Source organism: Ammodytes marinus (genome assembly GCF_949987685.1).
Source record: "Ammodytes marinus genome assembly, chromosome: 3".
Lineage (NCBI taxonomy): Eukaryota > Metazoa > Chordata > Actinopteri > Uranoscopiformes > Ammodytidae > Ammodytes > Ammodytes marinus.
In genome coordinates this window covers 32114238-32130602 of record NC_137232.1, presented here as the reverse complement: position 1 = coordinate 32130602, position 16365 = coordinate 32114238, and the positions used below count along the sequence as shown (strand labels likewise).

The 16365-nt window shown below is 42.8% G+C and overlaps 1 protein-coding gene across 1 annotated transcript; it reads left to right on the top strand.

Moving 5' to 3' along the window:
* The first annotated feature begins 1985 nt into the window (after positions 1-1985).
* ypel2b (yippee-like 2b) lies at positions 1986-16365 on the top strand. Its single transcript, XM_080025006.1, has 5 exons — positions 1986-2118; positions 12165-12395; positions 13283-13326; positions 13824-13932; positions 16248-16365. Exons 2-5 carry the CDS (start codon positions 12279-12281, stop codon positions 16335-16337), a joined length of 360 nt encoding a protein of 119 aa, XP_079881132.1. The 5' UTR covers positions 1986-2118; positions 12165-12278; the 3' UTR covers positions 16338-16365.

Here is a 16365-nt window from a genome sequence, read left to right as displayed (position 1 = left end):
TTGGTTACTTGCTTCTACCGTCAGCTCAGTGTTGCTATGCCACATCGGCTTGCTGATTGGCTGAAACGGCTGTCATTTATTCATCAAGTCACAGGCTTGTCACAGGCATGGACCTATTAGGCTCGTTCGACCTAACTTTCAGCTCGTCTGGAAAGTAGACGAGAGTAGCCGAGTGCAGTCGGGGGAGTGACGAAAATGCCTGACTGAAGCCGGACAGCTCCGAGTCGGAAGTAGCGTCCTTGTTGCGGATGCAGTTCGTTTTCTAGTTTTATTTTGAAGGCCTATTAGAAACATATTCGCAGGAGAGTCACACATGCTACAACCGATTAGAAGCAGAACACAACACAAAGACGAGTAAACACTTTAAAAGCGAGGGGCATTTTCAAAACAAGAAACGAGATATAAGCTAATATCCCCATTCCCCACACATCTTTATCTTTCTTGTTACTTTACTAGAACACCTACTTTTAAGTGATAAAGAATAATTTACAAGAATAATTTACAAATCCAAATAAAGGAGGTTTAGTATTTCTCCCTTCACATAACGAATATGATCGGCCTAAATAAAGAAGGTCTAAGAAAAGATCCCTTATTATTATTGTAGAGATGGATATGATGAACTGTATTATGATGTGTAACAAACAAACTACTTGTTGTAGGTTTGGTCTGGCTTTGCGACACTACATGTAAAATACAATTCCCAGACCATTTAGATCACTTGAAATAAGCCTATGATTTAATCTTAATGGTATAAAAATCACTTCACCAAGATCTTATGTGACTCAAGTTTGTGTTCACTTTTAAATATATCTATACAGGAGAGTTACACATCCAAATTATTTCTATGTCAAGGGTTCAGAGGTTTAACTCTGATTAAGTACATTTCTGCTTAAATGCATATTGTGGCGGCCTAATGATTAAACATAAATTAAAATCAAAAAGAATGGATCGTAATTTAATTTTGAGCGGTGATGTCAGACTTTTGCCTAACCAATTGGGGAAACGCATCAAAGGCACGAGGTTTAAACTCCCAATTAGCGCTCAGCTCCGCCTGTCAGCAAGACGTTTCCCATCAGACATTTCGCTCCCGCAGCCCGTGGGGAGCAACTGCAGCGACTTGCTCCAGTGTCTGTGTCCGTCTTGATACCGCGGGACTTCAAAGTCTCAAGCAGCCGAGCCGCAGCCAGCCACGGGTGCAAGTGGGACAAAAAGTCTAACCATAATGCAGTGCGCTCAGCAAGACGAGCGTCATAATTGCGCAGGTCTTAGCAAGACGGCGACAGGTCGAACGAGCCTACTATAAGATCAGGCCAGTGTGATTTTGCCAAAGATCTTCAACTGAGCCTTCAAGAGAGTTCACGGCCTACGCAATATTCGCCAATCACCGTCGTGTTAATAGTATAGCCTACTTGTTGACATTGTTGTGGTAGTTTTTTAATTTATTTTTATTTTTTTAATTGTTGTGATAGTTGCAACTGTAGAAAATGTTGCTAGCATCTGTGCGTAAAAATGCAAATACGTAGGCCTACTACGACACAACTGCTTTATCTAGCTCTAGATAATAGTAATGAATATGGAATTCAAAACAGATAAATACATGCTAGTAGGATGTGTCTTAAGCGAGATCCAGGCTATATAGTTATATTGTTATACCTCTGTCGGTAAACTAATACTGAGCATGCGCGAAACGTTGTTTTGACATTGCGACGTGGTAATAAATACTTTCACTGTTTCTCAATAGTTCTGCTAAACGTCAAATCAAACAACATCAATTAAATAATATGAAATAAAACTGGAAAAACTGACTGTGTCCTATTCAATAAGAGAAGCCGCTTATTTATGTGACGGTTTTCCCGCGAACACGGAAGTGTGTGGCAGTTACCCTCTCGCCCCGGCTGGCTGCATCATCACTCTCTCTGCCTCTTCTAAACTCTGCTCGGCATCGTTGCGCGTCAAAACATTGCGTCTCTGCAGGACTTACCAGGGCCAGAAGAGAAGAGGAAATTTGCCTTGGAAAGAATGCGAAAGGGGGTTTAGGATTGGCACTTCTACGAGGAAAACGAGGAGGTGCGACATTTTCTAGGCTACGTGGAGTTCAGTTTTTTCTTCCCCTCAAAGGTAAAATGATTTTTCCTCTGCGTTATTTTCCACCGTGGTGCATTTGTTGTTGTTACGCACTGTTATCATACTGAAGCTGATTTCTGTTTTGACATAGCCTAGTGTTATACATCCTGTCCAATAGGCCTACTTTCTTACCAAGGCAACTTTTAGCCCATATTGCAAGTCAACATGCTATAATTGAAAATTAAAAAAGGCAAGTTTATTGTTTTCGTGTACTGCCAACATGAATAACATGATAGTCACTTTAAAAAAAAATGCCTTAGACTTATGTTTCCTTAGTGAATGGGATGCTGAGTGTCCACTCTGCAGTGGTGCTGTATTATCTAGTGGTTATTATTAGGACACATGCTGTTTGTGGTGGCTGTCCTGCACGTATGCGCCATCACCCCCCCGTGCGCGCGCTTGGCCATGATGTATGGGCTGCACGTCAGCGGTGGTGATCAATGCGGGTTATCAAGTAATGAGCTCATGTGATCGGATAGTCTGATCACGTCACCTGATTCTCATCGACTTGTCTGTCCAATTTATCGCAGATGTTAAAGCTTTTACAGTGTGTGTGTGTGTGTGTGTGTGTGTGTGTGTGCGTGTGTGCGTGCGTGTGTGTGTCTGGCGCGCGTGCATGTGTGAGCGTGCATCAGCATTGCTGAGCTGAGGAGGCATCCCCGTGTCCCATGTGGTGGCTAAAGTTCTGACCAGATCAAGTGCGGCCTGATTCATTGCAATAATCACACACACACACACACACACACACACACACACACACACACACACACACACACACACACACACACACACACACACACACACACACACACACACACACACACACACACACACACACACACACACACACACACACCTTAATCCTTCCCTTTGTGGTGTACTTACTTACTGGTGTGTTACTCCAGGTGATGGGCCCTACTGTCATACCCTCCCATACAAGTCAGCTACATCATGTTAAAATGCGGCCCCTCCGCCCCCCCCCCCCCCCCAAAAAAAAGAAAAATATATACTAAACAAAGTCCACGTGAGTCTATATGGACACTCAGTTTAAGAATTCTTTTTTCAAGTCCCAACATTAGCCCTGTTCGTGATCTATTGTCATTAGTTTACACAAAGATACTTATTGATCATGTGAGGGGCGATACACAGGGATCGAAACATGGTGTTCAGAGAGGCCATGAAAGGTGATCCTTCACAGACAGGCCTTGTGAACATAAACATAGGATGTGTACAATGTGTTTCACAGGTCTGAGACTCCTTTTTGTCACTTTAGACAACAGCTATCACTCTTTATCATCATCTGATAGCCGCGCAGAATGTGAACAAGCAGGATAGTCTCAAGTCTACAGTTCATAGTGCATATACAGAGAGAGGTTCAGATCAAACAACAGTAACGATACACACACACACACACACACACACACACACACACACACACACCTGGGATGCAGGAGCATCGCTTCATCTGTGAGATTCGATATGGGGGATTGGAGGAGAGCTGAGTTTATCTTCTCCTCCTCCAGTCACTGATGTCATGATGCTGTATGCTGTTGGCCTGGGTGAATGGAGAGCAGGATGAGAGTATGAAGTACAGCAATGGTGTCGGTGCCACTCGTGGGCAGGAAAGTACACGCATCTCATCCACACACCGCTTCGTCTTCCCTTGTTTTCCTTCCTCTGCTCATCTCACCATCTCCCTGTCCCTGTCTGACCCTCCCCCCCCACCACACACACACACACACACACACCATCCTACCCCCCGTATCTCCTCCACCGCCTCTGCCTTTCCCCTGCTCTCTCCTTCACTGTCAGATACAACATCAGCAGCGGCAGCATCAGTGGGTTACATAACAAAGGTTTTTTTGTTGGGATACAAGGGCCCTTTTTGGCTGCTGGGACTCGCGGCTCGTAGCCCATTGTGATGACACCCAGAAATGACCAGGATTGAAAGCTCAGTGACCTCAAACAACCCACGGCACAACTGGTGAACAGACCTTGAGTGGCAGCAGAGAAAATATGTATACAAAACAGGGCGAGAGCCACAGTGACAGTTATGCGGACAGTCTTCGTCCCGAGGTGTCAGTTTTGGAAATGTTTTTGGAGGCCGTCTGGACTCCTGTGATCAGTCCCTCTCGTCATCTGTTCATTGTGCACTTTTTTGGCTGTAAAATAGTTATTTTTGTGTTTTTTCGATGTTTGTCCAGCCCTGGATTGACTGTTCTGTCTGTGTCAGCCTTTTGCTGCGCATCAGCATCCTCTTCCCTCACAAACAATGATTCCTTGCAGAACGATTTTCAAGCATGTCCACCCACCAAGATGATTGTCGTCCTGATTATTCTAAAATGCCAGACAGCCCCACAGTCCAGACTTCAACTGTTTTATCTGAACCTGCTGTCTTTTGAATATTTCTCTAATGCCCTTTCCTTCCCTACTTTCCTCATCAAGTTTTTTCAGAAAAGTGTGTCAGAAATCAACCAAAAGACCCTTTTGGTTTTGGCATCATGTTGGGCTGCATGTCATGTGTCAAAGAAATATCGTGTCCAGATGAGTTGATTTTATGCCTGCAAAATTAAAAACAATAACATGGGGCTGCGACTGACACACGTTTTGATCATCAGTTCCTTTGCTTATAATTTTCTCTCTTAATCGGTCCATTTTTGGTCTATAAAATGTGGACAAAGATTCAATAAGGGCTTGTCACGAGTTGCCACGGTTTTCAAATGTCTTGTTTTGTCCGACGAACATTCCATAAAACCCTAGAAATATGCAGCTTGCCAAGATAACAGCAAGACGCTACAACTGAGATGGAGGAACTAATGGTTGTATTTTCAATCACAAGTAGGGGAGACTCGTGTGAGTTGTGCCACTTTTTACTCAAAGTGACTTTAAAGGGGACATATTATGAAAAACCAAACATTGCCGGTGTTTGGGCACACTTTTTAGGTTATTGGGGTCCCTACCAGCACACACAAGCTTCAAAAAGACAAATATGTCAGTTTCTTCTGGGATGCTTATTTCGAAAAAGGGGGGATTTGAAGGTCTGTTCCAAAAAACACCGACTGATGACGAAATTGGTCGGTTTTCATTAACATAAATACTCCCACGGGAAAGCTCGCCAGAAACTCGGCAGTTGACTGGCAAATCAAGACGCCCCATTGGTAACCACACACACCTGGAACTGCACCTGCTAATGCAACAACAGAGCAGAAGCAAGCTGCAGTGTTAGCTCATCCTCAAGCTACCATCACACCCCAGCCTCGAAGCAGACTAGGGCTGAATGGATTTACTTCATTTTTTGTTAGGCTATGCCCAGCAAAGGTTGGCAATCTAGTTTGATCTGCCGTTATACTGGAGTGTGGAGGAGATTGTGCCTGGAAGACTGAGAGACACCATCTCTCCTCTGGAAACGTAAGTAGTCCTATTTAGAAACAAATCTGTCCGTTTATGAGTTCAATGTGTATAATGTGCTTTAATTTATCCCTCCTATAATAACCAACGCCGACTGAAACGAGATGCCGCTGGGTTAAGTAGTTAGCGTTAGCGTCCGCTAGCTTAATCGTTAGCTTTATGCTAACGTTTAGATCTGTGAGTCTGTCCGTGACAGCTCCTGTGTGAAAAACAGACGGGGAAACTGTATGGTGTGTTGGAAACTGAATAGTATTTGTTTGTTGTTGACAGTGTGTAGTTATGCAAGCAGTTGTGGTACATGCATCAGTAGGCCTATTACATCTCCAGTGTTTATGTACACTATAATAGACAGGAAGAATAGCCTACTGTAAGTTGCCTCTGCTGCTGTTTGTTTCCTGTCCATATTTCAAAAAGCACACAGTATCACTCAGAACTCGTTGCTTCTTGAGCAAGGGCTATACTGAATCTATTAGTACTAGCCTATCTTATTTAATAATCGAAGAAAAAATATATTTTCATTAGTTAGTAGCTTTGCCATAACTACAGATGTATGATATGTCAGCTATAGGCTACATGATATAACATTGAATGTGTCATGTTTTACAGATATGAGTGACCTGACGGACCACACTATCTGTTCCATCAGAGGAGACTGTTCACTGGGTGGGACAGGTGGTCTTCTTCAGGGCCCACCAGCAACAACTGGACAGTTACATACAAGTTATGGCTTTGCTTCTGTTTGATATGTACACTTTATATTTCCATTTCACTGGCTATGAATAAACTGCTTTATTTTTAAGTATGGTTTTGGTCTTTTTAAAATGTAATGATACTGTTTTATAAGAAATTTTCAGAGAGATAAAGGGTTGAATTAAAAATCGTATAAGTCAATGCATGTAGATCGGTCAGAAAACTAGTCCAACATCCTGACTATGAAAATGTGAGTTTCAAGTAATCCTTTACTACACGAAGCAAACAGTGACAGTTAGCAACACAATAACATTTTTTATTAAAAGTAAAACTTTATTATAAATGAGTGATCACAATACAAATGATACATTATCTATTAGATATTGATAGGGTGTCAGATAATTTGCAGCTCTGGCTAATTATTTCTATACTTTTTTTTTTACAAAAGATAATGCCTTTCCAGTGAATCTTGACATGATACATTCCTTTCCTGCCTCATTACTGTACATGTTTACATGTTACCTCATCATGGCTTCACAACCAAAGCTTTTTCACTCCACTGGGTTGTAGATCATTCTCCAATTTAACCTGTAGAGACACACATAAAACGTTGTATGTTACAAGTTAGGAGGTTTTTGCATAAATACTTAGCTTATATTCTGTTATTGACTGTGACACATTTAAACTGTATTTACCTGACGATAATGTCAGGGAAACCAGAAATCTTGATGCAATTTTCACAGTTTTCAGCTCAGACTCCTGCCTGACCAGGTTCAGTTGTAAAGCTTTTGGTTTAGAAATGGTAAGTGTGCTGACATTTGCTGTAGAAATGAAGCTAAACATGGTAACATCGATCTCCATGCTGCATTGGCCAAAAGTAAACAAAACTGACAGCTGGGCGTGTGCCATGCCCATATAGGTTGGTATAGAGCAGGGGTCACCAACACAGTGCCCGCGGGCACCAGGTAGCCCGCAAGGACCATATGAGGCGCCCGCAGGCCTGTTCTAAAAATAGCATAATAAGCTGTTTCCCACATTCCCGTCATTGTTGATACTCATTGTGAGAAATCTTTAACATGATCAGTGTCTTCACATAGATGAGTATCACTAATCATTAATAATAAGATATAACTAAAGGCAAACTGAGCAAATTTGTTATTTCAGAAGAGTGTATCAAACTGGGTGCCCTTCGTATGACTCAGTACCCATGAAGTAGCCCTCAAGTTCAACAAGGTTGGTGACCCCTGGTATAGAGTAAATGAGCAGGGCAGTGCATGCATGCCCATGTAGATCTGACCAGTCAGAGCAGACTAGGATTTTTGCGAAGGGGTGTAGATGTCAAAACCAACCTTTTGAGATAGAGAGCAGAAGAGGCTGGAAAAGGCGATGAAGAAATGGGTAATGGTAGAAAACTAGTGGGTTTTTTGAACAATAAACCATTAAAACCTTTTCTAGTAGACCTCGGAAATATACATTTAAACCCGAGTTTTTGCATAATATGTCCCCTTTAAAGTGAGGCCTTGACAGTAATGTCTCCAACTAAAATATGTACGTATATTTCAGGATGTGGTGCATCCCTGGCAACAATAACTTTGGATCTGAAATAAACAAGAAATATAGCTTTCGGAAAAAAAGTGGTCTTTTGGCACTACTTGACCTTGGTGTGGGGTAAGTTGTGTCTTTAGCGAGAATATGTTGGGGTAAATTGTGCAATTGATATATATCTCATAAACTGTAATGCTATATACAAGCAAGACAAATCCATTAGAAAATTACTCAGTTTATTTAAAGTAAATATTTTACAAAGATTGAAGGTACATTTTCTTAAACAAGGACTAGCAGGTCTAGGTGGTTTTACCTGGAAAGGTCACTGAGAAAGTAACCAGCAGACAGATACTTTTCACCATCATCATAATCATCATCATTCTGGCCATCTGAACTCTCATCAATTATGTCAGTCTTTTCTGATCTACTGTACACAATCACTTTATTTTTGGTGACCAGCATGTACAACCATGCCACTGGCACAAATAACCCCAGGCCCTTTGGCACAAATCACCCCAACCCCAGCATTTTGGAAAAACTAGCATGATGCAGCAGTTTAGGGTTACCATCGTGCTAACTGTATAGACTCATAGTGTAGCATACTAAAGCACCAAAACGTGTCAAATGTTTTCAAACGTATCTATAATTGTTCAGACACAATAATCAAAAAAACCTTGATCATAGAAATTTTACTTTGAAGGGCAAAAAAACAGCTTGAGCTTAAATGTGCTTACATCTCATTCCATGTGTCTCCCTTCTTTACAAGATGAGTCAAATGGATGGCTCTTCAAAAATATGTGGTCACATGACCAATTTTTCTATGGTTTTCTTGAAACAAGTGGTGGCACTACATCCCCCCTGGCACAACTCACCCCACTCATATGTGTAACATGCTGCTACAGTGCTACACTATGATCCGTCACTACCGTTTAATGTCTATATTTAGTAATGACATTACAATGCCATATACATTAGTTAAATGCTACGGCATCCCACAGAGCATCTTCTGCGGCAGATGGTTAGAGTAAACATGACAGCTTTTATGTACGGATTCCCCATCCATGCACTCACATTGTAGACATGTAGCTGCAACTGTTATACTGAATGACTTGCACTTAGTGCAACGGTCGAGGCTTAGAAGAAGTAGCTTAAATTTGATGTAATTAAATGGGAAGCTTAAGATTGGTGCTTACATTCCTAGATTACCTACAATACCTAATATACCTTATTGCTGAGCTATAATCAGGCAGCTTGGACCAAAACTGATTTAAGAGAGGATTAATTGAATAATTGTTCAGTTCATACAACATTTCAAATAATAAAAAATAAAAAACAAACAAGATAACATCTCAGCCAAATATTACAGGATCAAGAGGCAAATGACTCTAATTGGATAAACAATATGTCTATGTGTCAATTCTGCATGACAGGACTTAATATTTTGAACAAACCTCAGATGACTTAACTTCTTCCTTGTCCTCATTCCTGAATTGACCGGTACGATAAAACAAGCCTTGGGTTAAACACCAATCCGTGTGTGTGTGTGTGTGTGTGTGTGTGTGTGTGTGTGTGTGTGTGTGTGTGTGTGTGTGTGTGTGTGTGTGTGTGTGTGTGTGTGTGTGTGTGTGTGTGTGTGTGTGTGTGTGTGTGTGTGTGTGTGTGTGTGTGTGTGTGTGTGTGTGTGTGTGTGTGTGTGTGTGTGTGTTTGTGTCAGGGGTCAACTCTGACAACTGTACTGAGCGTGTCTTTGTGCCCCAATCCTACGCCGCTGGCACCGTGTCAGCGGAGGGAAAACAAGGGCAAGTCTCTCTGCCTGATTTATGTATACCCCCCCACCCCTCAGTCATTCCCATCAGGCACTGGAGCCTTTATCAGCCTCTGTCCTACACTAAAAACAATCATATTGCAGAGCAGTAAAGTAAAGCGGCCTCCCTCTCTTGTTTGTCCTCAAGTGACAGAGGCCTCCTGCTCCCATTCAGTATTTTATTAGTTTTTCCAGATGGTTCAGTAAAGACAGACAGGAAGGAGAGGAGACAGAATGGGGCGTCATCATGTGAAGGTGATGAAATCACTCGTTAAACCCAAAGTTAGCGAAGTTATCACATAATCAAATAGAGTCAAAGTCCTGTAGAAAATATTAGTTTTATTAGGTAAGAAACGTAATTAAAAACATTAGGATTTATAGTAGGATAGGAAACGTAGCTGAAAATGCAGGTAGACAATACAATTAGCCTATCGTGATTTAGTGAGACACCGGGGAATAAAACTAAATTAGATTTTTGTCTGAGCCTCAGTGCTGAATTCATAATTAAAGTTGCATTTAGCAATAAAACCACAAATATTGTAACTGCTCCACAAGGTGGAGAGCACAGGTCCCCCTTGAACCATTTTGTTTCTCCTGTACAGTAGATCTAAACATACTCCTGGCCCCCAAGTTTTTTGGGAAGGTTCCCAGGCCAGCTCACAGAAGTATTTTAAGGCACTTGGTTTATTTGGATATCCCAGAGCAAGCAGAGCACGATCCTCGCAGTTGTACTAGGCTAAGCAGATTATAAATGAAGCCTCGTAGATTTAAACGCAGATAGTGATCTAGCTCTGCTGCTTGTGTGTCCTGCACTGAAGTGGAGTTTGGGCATAATGGTTTGACCACAGATGACAGCGACAACAAATTATTATTTTCATAACAGTTTTCTGACATGTCATTTCTTAATTAATTAGTTGATTGTTTGGTCTATAAAATGCCAGAAAAATGCAAAGTCCAAAGTGACATCTAAAATGATCTTAGCAACAGTTAGAAAGCGAAAGATATTCAGTAAGAATGATATACAGTAAACTGCAAATCCTCATATTTGAGAGGCAAGAAAATGTGGCTCAGACCAAGACCATTAGTCTACAGCCATGCTAGCAGCTCTGTGAGGCCATGCTTTGAACTAAATGCTTCTGACAGCATGCTAACATGCACTCAGCAGAAATGATAACTTTGCTGCCAGTCATCTCCTTAGCTAAGAACTTTAGGGAACTAATAATTTCTAATTAGTCCTGAAACAACGGATAGATAACTCATCTTAATAGCTACATATTTAGCAATGTTTAGCAATTACTGAAGCAAAGCTAATTATCAGTCACAATTATCAGTTTGTGATATTCATGGACAGGATTTGGAAGTGTATTTGTGTGTAGAAGGGGTTGTAGTTTGGTGGGTTGAGGATGTGATCACTGCTTTTTGCAGATGATGTGGTCCTCAGGGCATCATTGGTCTGTGACCATCAGCACTTTGCAGACAGATCGGTTGGCAGCCGAGTGTGAAGCTACTGGGATGAGGATCAGCACCTCTAAATCTGAGGCCATGGTTCTCGGCAGGTAACCGGGGGTCCTCACCCCAAGTAAAGGAATTCAAGTACCTCAGGAGTCTTGTTCGCGAGTGAGTGGACAATGGAACTGGAAAACGGCCGGAGCATTGGAGCAGTGGGGGTGACTTTTTACCCCTTTTTCTACACCATTGTGACGGAAGGAGTGTTGTGCCGGAAGGCAAAGCTCTCAATCTACCGGTCAATCTTTATTCCTATCCTCACCTATGGCCATGAAGGCTGGGTCTTGACTGAAAGAACTAGATCGTTGTTACAAGCGGCCAAAATGTGTTTTCTCAGGAGGGTGGCTGGCGTCTCTCTTAGAGATCTCAGCTCAGTCATCCATGAGAGACTCGGAGTAGAGCCACTGCTCCTTTGCGTAGAAAGGAGCCAGTAGAGGTAGTTTGGACATTTGGTAAGGATGCCCCCTGGGCGCCTCCCTAGGGAGGTGTTCTTGGCACGACCAGCTGGGAGGAGGCCTTGGGGAAGACCCAGGACTAGATGGAGAGATTATAACTCCTTGTTGACATGAGAAAGCCTTGGAATCCCCCAGTCAGAGCTGGTTGATGTGGCCCTGGAAAGGGAAGTTTGGGCTCCTCTGCGACCCAATCCTGGATAAGCGGATGAAGATGCTAGAAGAAGCTATTTATCAAAAAAGTAACCCCATCCATTTTTTGTCTGCCCCTGCTTTGTTGGCTGTCCTCTCGACCAGCTAGGACTCATTTTGGCCTCTTGTTGGATCTGGTGAAAGCCTTATAACCATGTTTGAATCTCATCTCCTACAGCAGAGTTTCCTCGTTGTTTTCAGCTTGAAACCAAAATGTGAAGTTTATAGTGACTCAGCCTGGAGCGCAGTCTCTTGAATAATGCATGATGTTTCGTTACATCACAACTTTTTGAGAGTTTCACAGACCATCAAGTTGGAGGGCAGGCAGTAATCCCATCAGCAATTATACACCTGTGGCTCAGTTTACAACACCAGTTTGAGGAAGCAGCCGTTACACAGCCATGTAACCATTAGCCACCCTCTGCAATCCTCCCTGTGCTCAGGTGTTCGCCTCCCAACCCACACCCACCACGGCCCTCACCTGTGTGTTGCGGTGCTTCCCCTGTGAGCCGACCTGGGCTGGCAGTCCCTTCTTGCACCGCCCGCCAACCCCGCCCATGGTCCGGATGACGCGCTCCAAGACCTTCCAGGCGTACCTGCCCAGCTGCCACCGAACCTACAGCTGCATCCACTGCCGAGCTCACCTGGCCAACCACGACGAGCTCATCTCCAAGGTAACCGGCGGCCAAACCGGCTCTCTGCTCCATTGACTTCACTCATCTTATCTTAAAGCACAGGGGTTGCCCCTGGAAACCGTTAGGATAGGACTTGCATTCAGGCGGCTCATTATAACAGACTGAAAGAGAAAAGCTGACTGGAGTTCAATGTTTTGTTTCATTTCAGCTGAAGTTTCCCTTTAGAAACCATGAAGCCATGAACTGTATAGTTTTTGTCTCTTTCAGTTTGTAGCACAGTAAATATTACAGGACATTATTTACGATTGTCATCAGCAATTAGAAGGGCATGCGTTGAAGTTTCTTTAAAATAAGAGACAGATGAGGAATGATAAAAAATAAACAACAGGCTGAACACCTGTACCTCTGTGTCAGCCGCCGGCACACTATTGCCTGTGTGAGGATTATAGTTATAAGCCGGTTACTGAATTGGATATTATGAATGCACCGCTCACCTGTGCACAAAGGCCGTAACAAAGCTGCACTGCATAGATCTGTGTAATGCGTCTCTTTAATGGCAGCTTTCGTGTTGTGGGAAATAAAGGCCTGTAAAAAAATCCGTGCATTTTTAGGAGTGAAGCTATTCAGGCATTGGCCAACTGGGATGTTGTCGGTAGCTTGTGGGATGTTTTTGGGAGACTGTGCACCATATAAAAGCAGGTATTAAAATAGTTTTCTCAACTGGTTTCAAAATAAGAGCTTCTGTTAAAGTAAAAGCATGTCTCAGATCAGAACACGTTGGCCTTTTTTAAAATAAGGAAAGGCTTATTTTCCTGAAGCACAATGGCAATATAATTCCATGCTTTTAACATTTTATGAAGTCATTACACTATAAGGGTAGATTCTTGTTTCAGCCTTTTCATCTTTGTCTCATCTTGTCTCCCCAGTCGTTCCAGGGCAGCCAAGGGAGAGCCTACCTGTTCAACTCAGTGTGAGTATTCTGTCTTAACACGCATTTCAACCCGATTGTTCGCATGTGACGCTTTCCAGTCGGCTCTTTGGGAAAAAACAAGTCTTGCATGCCAGACTTAGACAGGAGACAAACGATCTAACATGCTCTCTGGTTAATAATGCATGTCGTTCCACATTGTAGTTGTGTTTGTGTTTGAAGTCCCAGTAGACAGAGCCAATCTGTGCCTCAGAGCGCTGTCATTATCATCTGAATTGAGTGTGAAAATTAGGCTGCTTGAATCTATGCTCGGCGGCCCGGCGCCCTATCAATATGCACTGTGCGAGAGCAGGCGGGAGGTAGTGACTCACTCCAAGCACATTGTACAGTACGTGCAACTTGAGCAACTTGCACAATATGAACGTCTAACTTTTTCTCTCTCTCTCTCTCACTCTCTCTCTCTCTCTCTCTCTCTCTCTCTCTCTGTCTTTGCTCATGCTTCCTTGCTCTATAAAAAAACCCATTTCCCTCTCTCTCAGGGTGAACGTGGGGTGTGGGCCAGCGGAGGAGAGAGTCCTGCTCACGGGGCTGCATGCTGTGGCAGATATCTACTGTGAGAACTGCAAGACGACCCTGGGCTGGAAATATGTAAGTGTCCTTGGCTGATGTGATGCACTGCACAGCAGCTAGCAAAAACATGAGTCCAAGGTTGGGTGGACGACAAACTGGGTGGTTGTTATTATAGCGCCCCCTAATTTTGTTTGCACCCTAATTATATTTTGGACCTCCTCTCCTTCTCAGGGTCAGAGCAGTTGTCCTAAATTAATCATGAAACTGATTTCCCAGAACAGATGGTAACCAGAGGAATACATCTTTGTTTTTATTAAAGCTACAGTAACTTTTTCGTGTGTGTGTATATATATATATATATATATATATATATATATATATATATATACGTATATATATATATACGTATATGAATGTTGGTTACGTTCAAGCTATTGCCAAATTAGTTGACACTAAGGTGATTAAGCGTATCAGCTCCACAAAAATCTCTCTGTATTTCACTCTATGGCAATGTTTACAAACTGCTGTTGCCCCCCGACACTGGCGCAGGGGCTCAGAAAAATCGCACAAAATGTTTCAGTTGTTGATTCTACTGCTAAACTTACAGCAGCAGTAGGTATGAAATCGGTGCGTGATCACCTAAGGCTTACCTCATGTAGATGCACCGACAGGGTTATTCTAATTACATTGATTCCTCATTGGGTCAACAAAGAATACGCACTTAGCTTTGAGCAACTTCTTGTGAGTTTTTCTGAACTGAAAAACCTTAATATTCAAGCTAAACAGTTGGGGTCTTTGCAAAGCTGTGATACAGCATGTCTAAGCAAATGTACAGGATGTATTTAGTACAGGTAGTATTAAAGGTCCCATGTCAGGGTGAACCAAACAGGATCCACACATGTTAGCTGTCTTCATATATCAATTAGAGCCAAGCAGCATGTGCAGCTGTCACCCTGTCAGCATGGAAGTGAGAGTTTACACTAAAGGGCACCTGAGTGTATCCTTAGGGGGTTAACACACACACACACACACACACACACACACACACACACACACACACACACACACACACTACTCACCCTATAACCCCTTGAGAACACCTGGTGAACCCACTTCAAAAGTAGATACTTTTCTGGGTTGTTTCTATTCCTGTTAGGACCCCACAAGGTGGAGAAAACAGAGGTCACATGCATTCACAAGCACAGGGACACTAGATAGGACTTAATGGAGGGCTGACATTAATATCCGATGCAGCTGTATTGGTTTTCTGCAGTCGTCAAAGTCCTGTTTGGAGACTTGACCTACTGCACTTCTAAACTGAGGGATCTGATGACGCTCTTCAGCTCCGAACCGAAATAGCCAAAAGACAAAACAAGGGAGAGGCAATCCACAGTGAAAGGAACAGTTGTATCAGCCTTCCTTTGTGACACTGTTTTTGGGAAAAGGGAAAAGGTTATTGAACAGGTTTTCCAAAAAAAGAATCAAAATGATTCCCAGAGTCAAGGCTGTGTTTCTTTTTTTGTGTAAATACAAAATGCATCATAGAGAAACAGGCACGTATTTGGTGATTTAACCTTCCCAAAGAGACCTTTCTAAGTTTGGGGCTTGGCTTTTGCACTGCTTGTTGTCATTGTCTCTAACTGGGGCCAGAGAAAAATCCAATCCAAATTTGGTGACGGGGAGGTGGAAGTGGAACAAGCTGAGGTGGGATTAGCAAAGAGCAGCCGCCGCAGCTGAGCGTGATCACATGACAAGAGACATCTGTTGTAATCAAAAACATACACACTTCTAACTCATTCCACTCTTGACCTTAACATCTTTTTAAATGAAATAACACTTAACTCACCATTAAGATTAAGGAAAGTTAGCTTTTTAAGCATATTTACACAGCTAATAAGCTTCCTTGACGCACAGACTCTTGTTCTGGCATTTCTTATGAATTGATTACAGATCCAACAGTAGAGACACATGTTACAGCATGCAGAGTGAGAGCTGACTCTAAATGTGTGTTGGCTATTGTGAGGCTCAACCTCTGAGCTTCTTAGGGTGTTGTTGTTCCTTAGTGGTTACAGACAGACACGTTATACTGCCAGCACAAGGTGTAAATATCCAGTCCGGTCAGAGTTTGGGTCCTGCAGGCTCCTCTGCAGTGTTTAGTGACTGACAGTTACATAACCAGTAGCAGAGACAGTGAGGCCAGGACTGAGTCAAGGATTTTCCTATACAGCTGGAGCCACTGGCATGAGCAGGTCTTTTTTTGTTGTTGTAATGCTGCTAATAATGTGTACCCTTTTCCTGCTGTTTGTCAAATGCATAAACATGTTGGTTATTCACTGTCCATCTGAGCGTTGAATGTAATGCCGTGTCTCCTGTCTCTCTGCCACGCCCTCCAGGAGCATGCCTTTGAGAGCAGCCAGAAGTATAAAGAGGGCAAGTTCATCATCGAGCTAGCCCACATGATCAAGGACAACGGCTGGGACTGACAGATGAGCAGCTGGGACACCGCCGCCG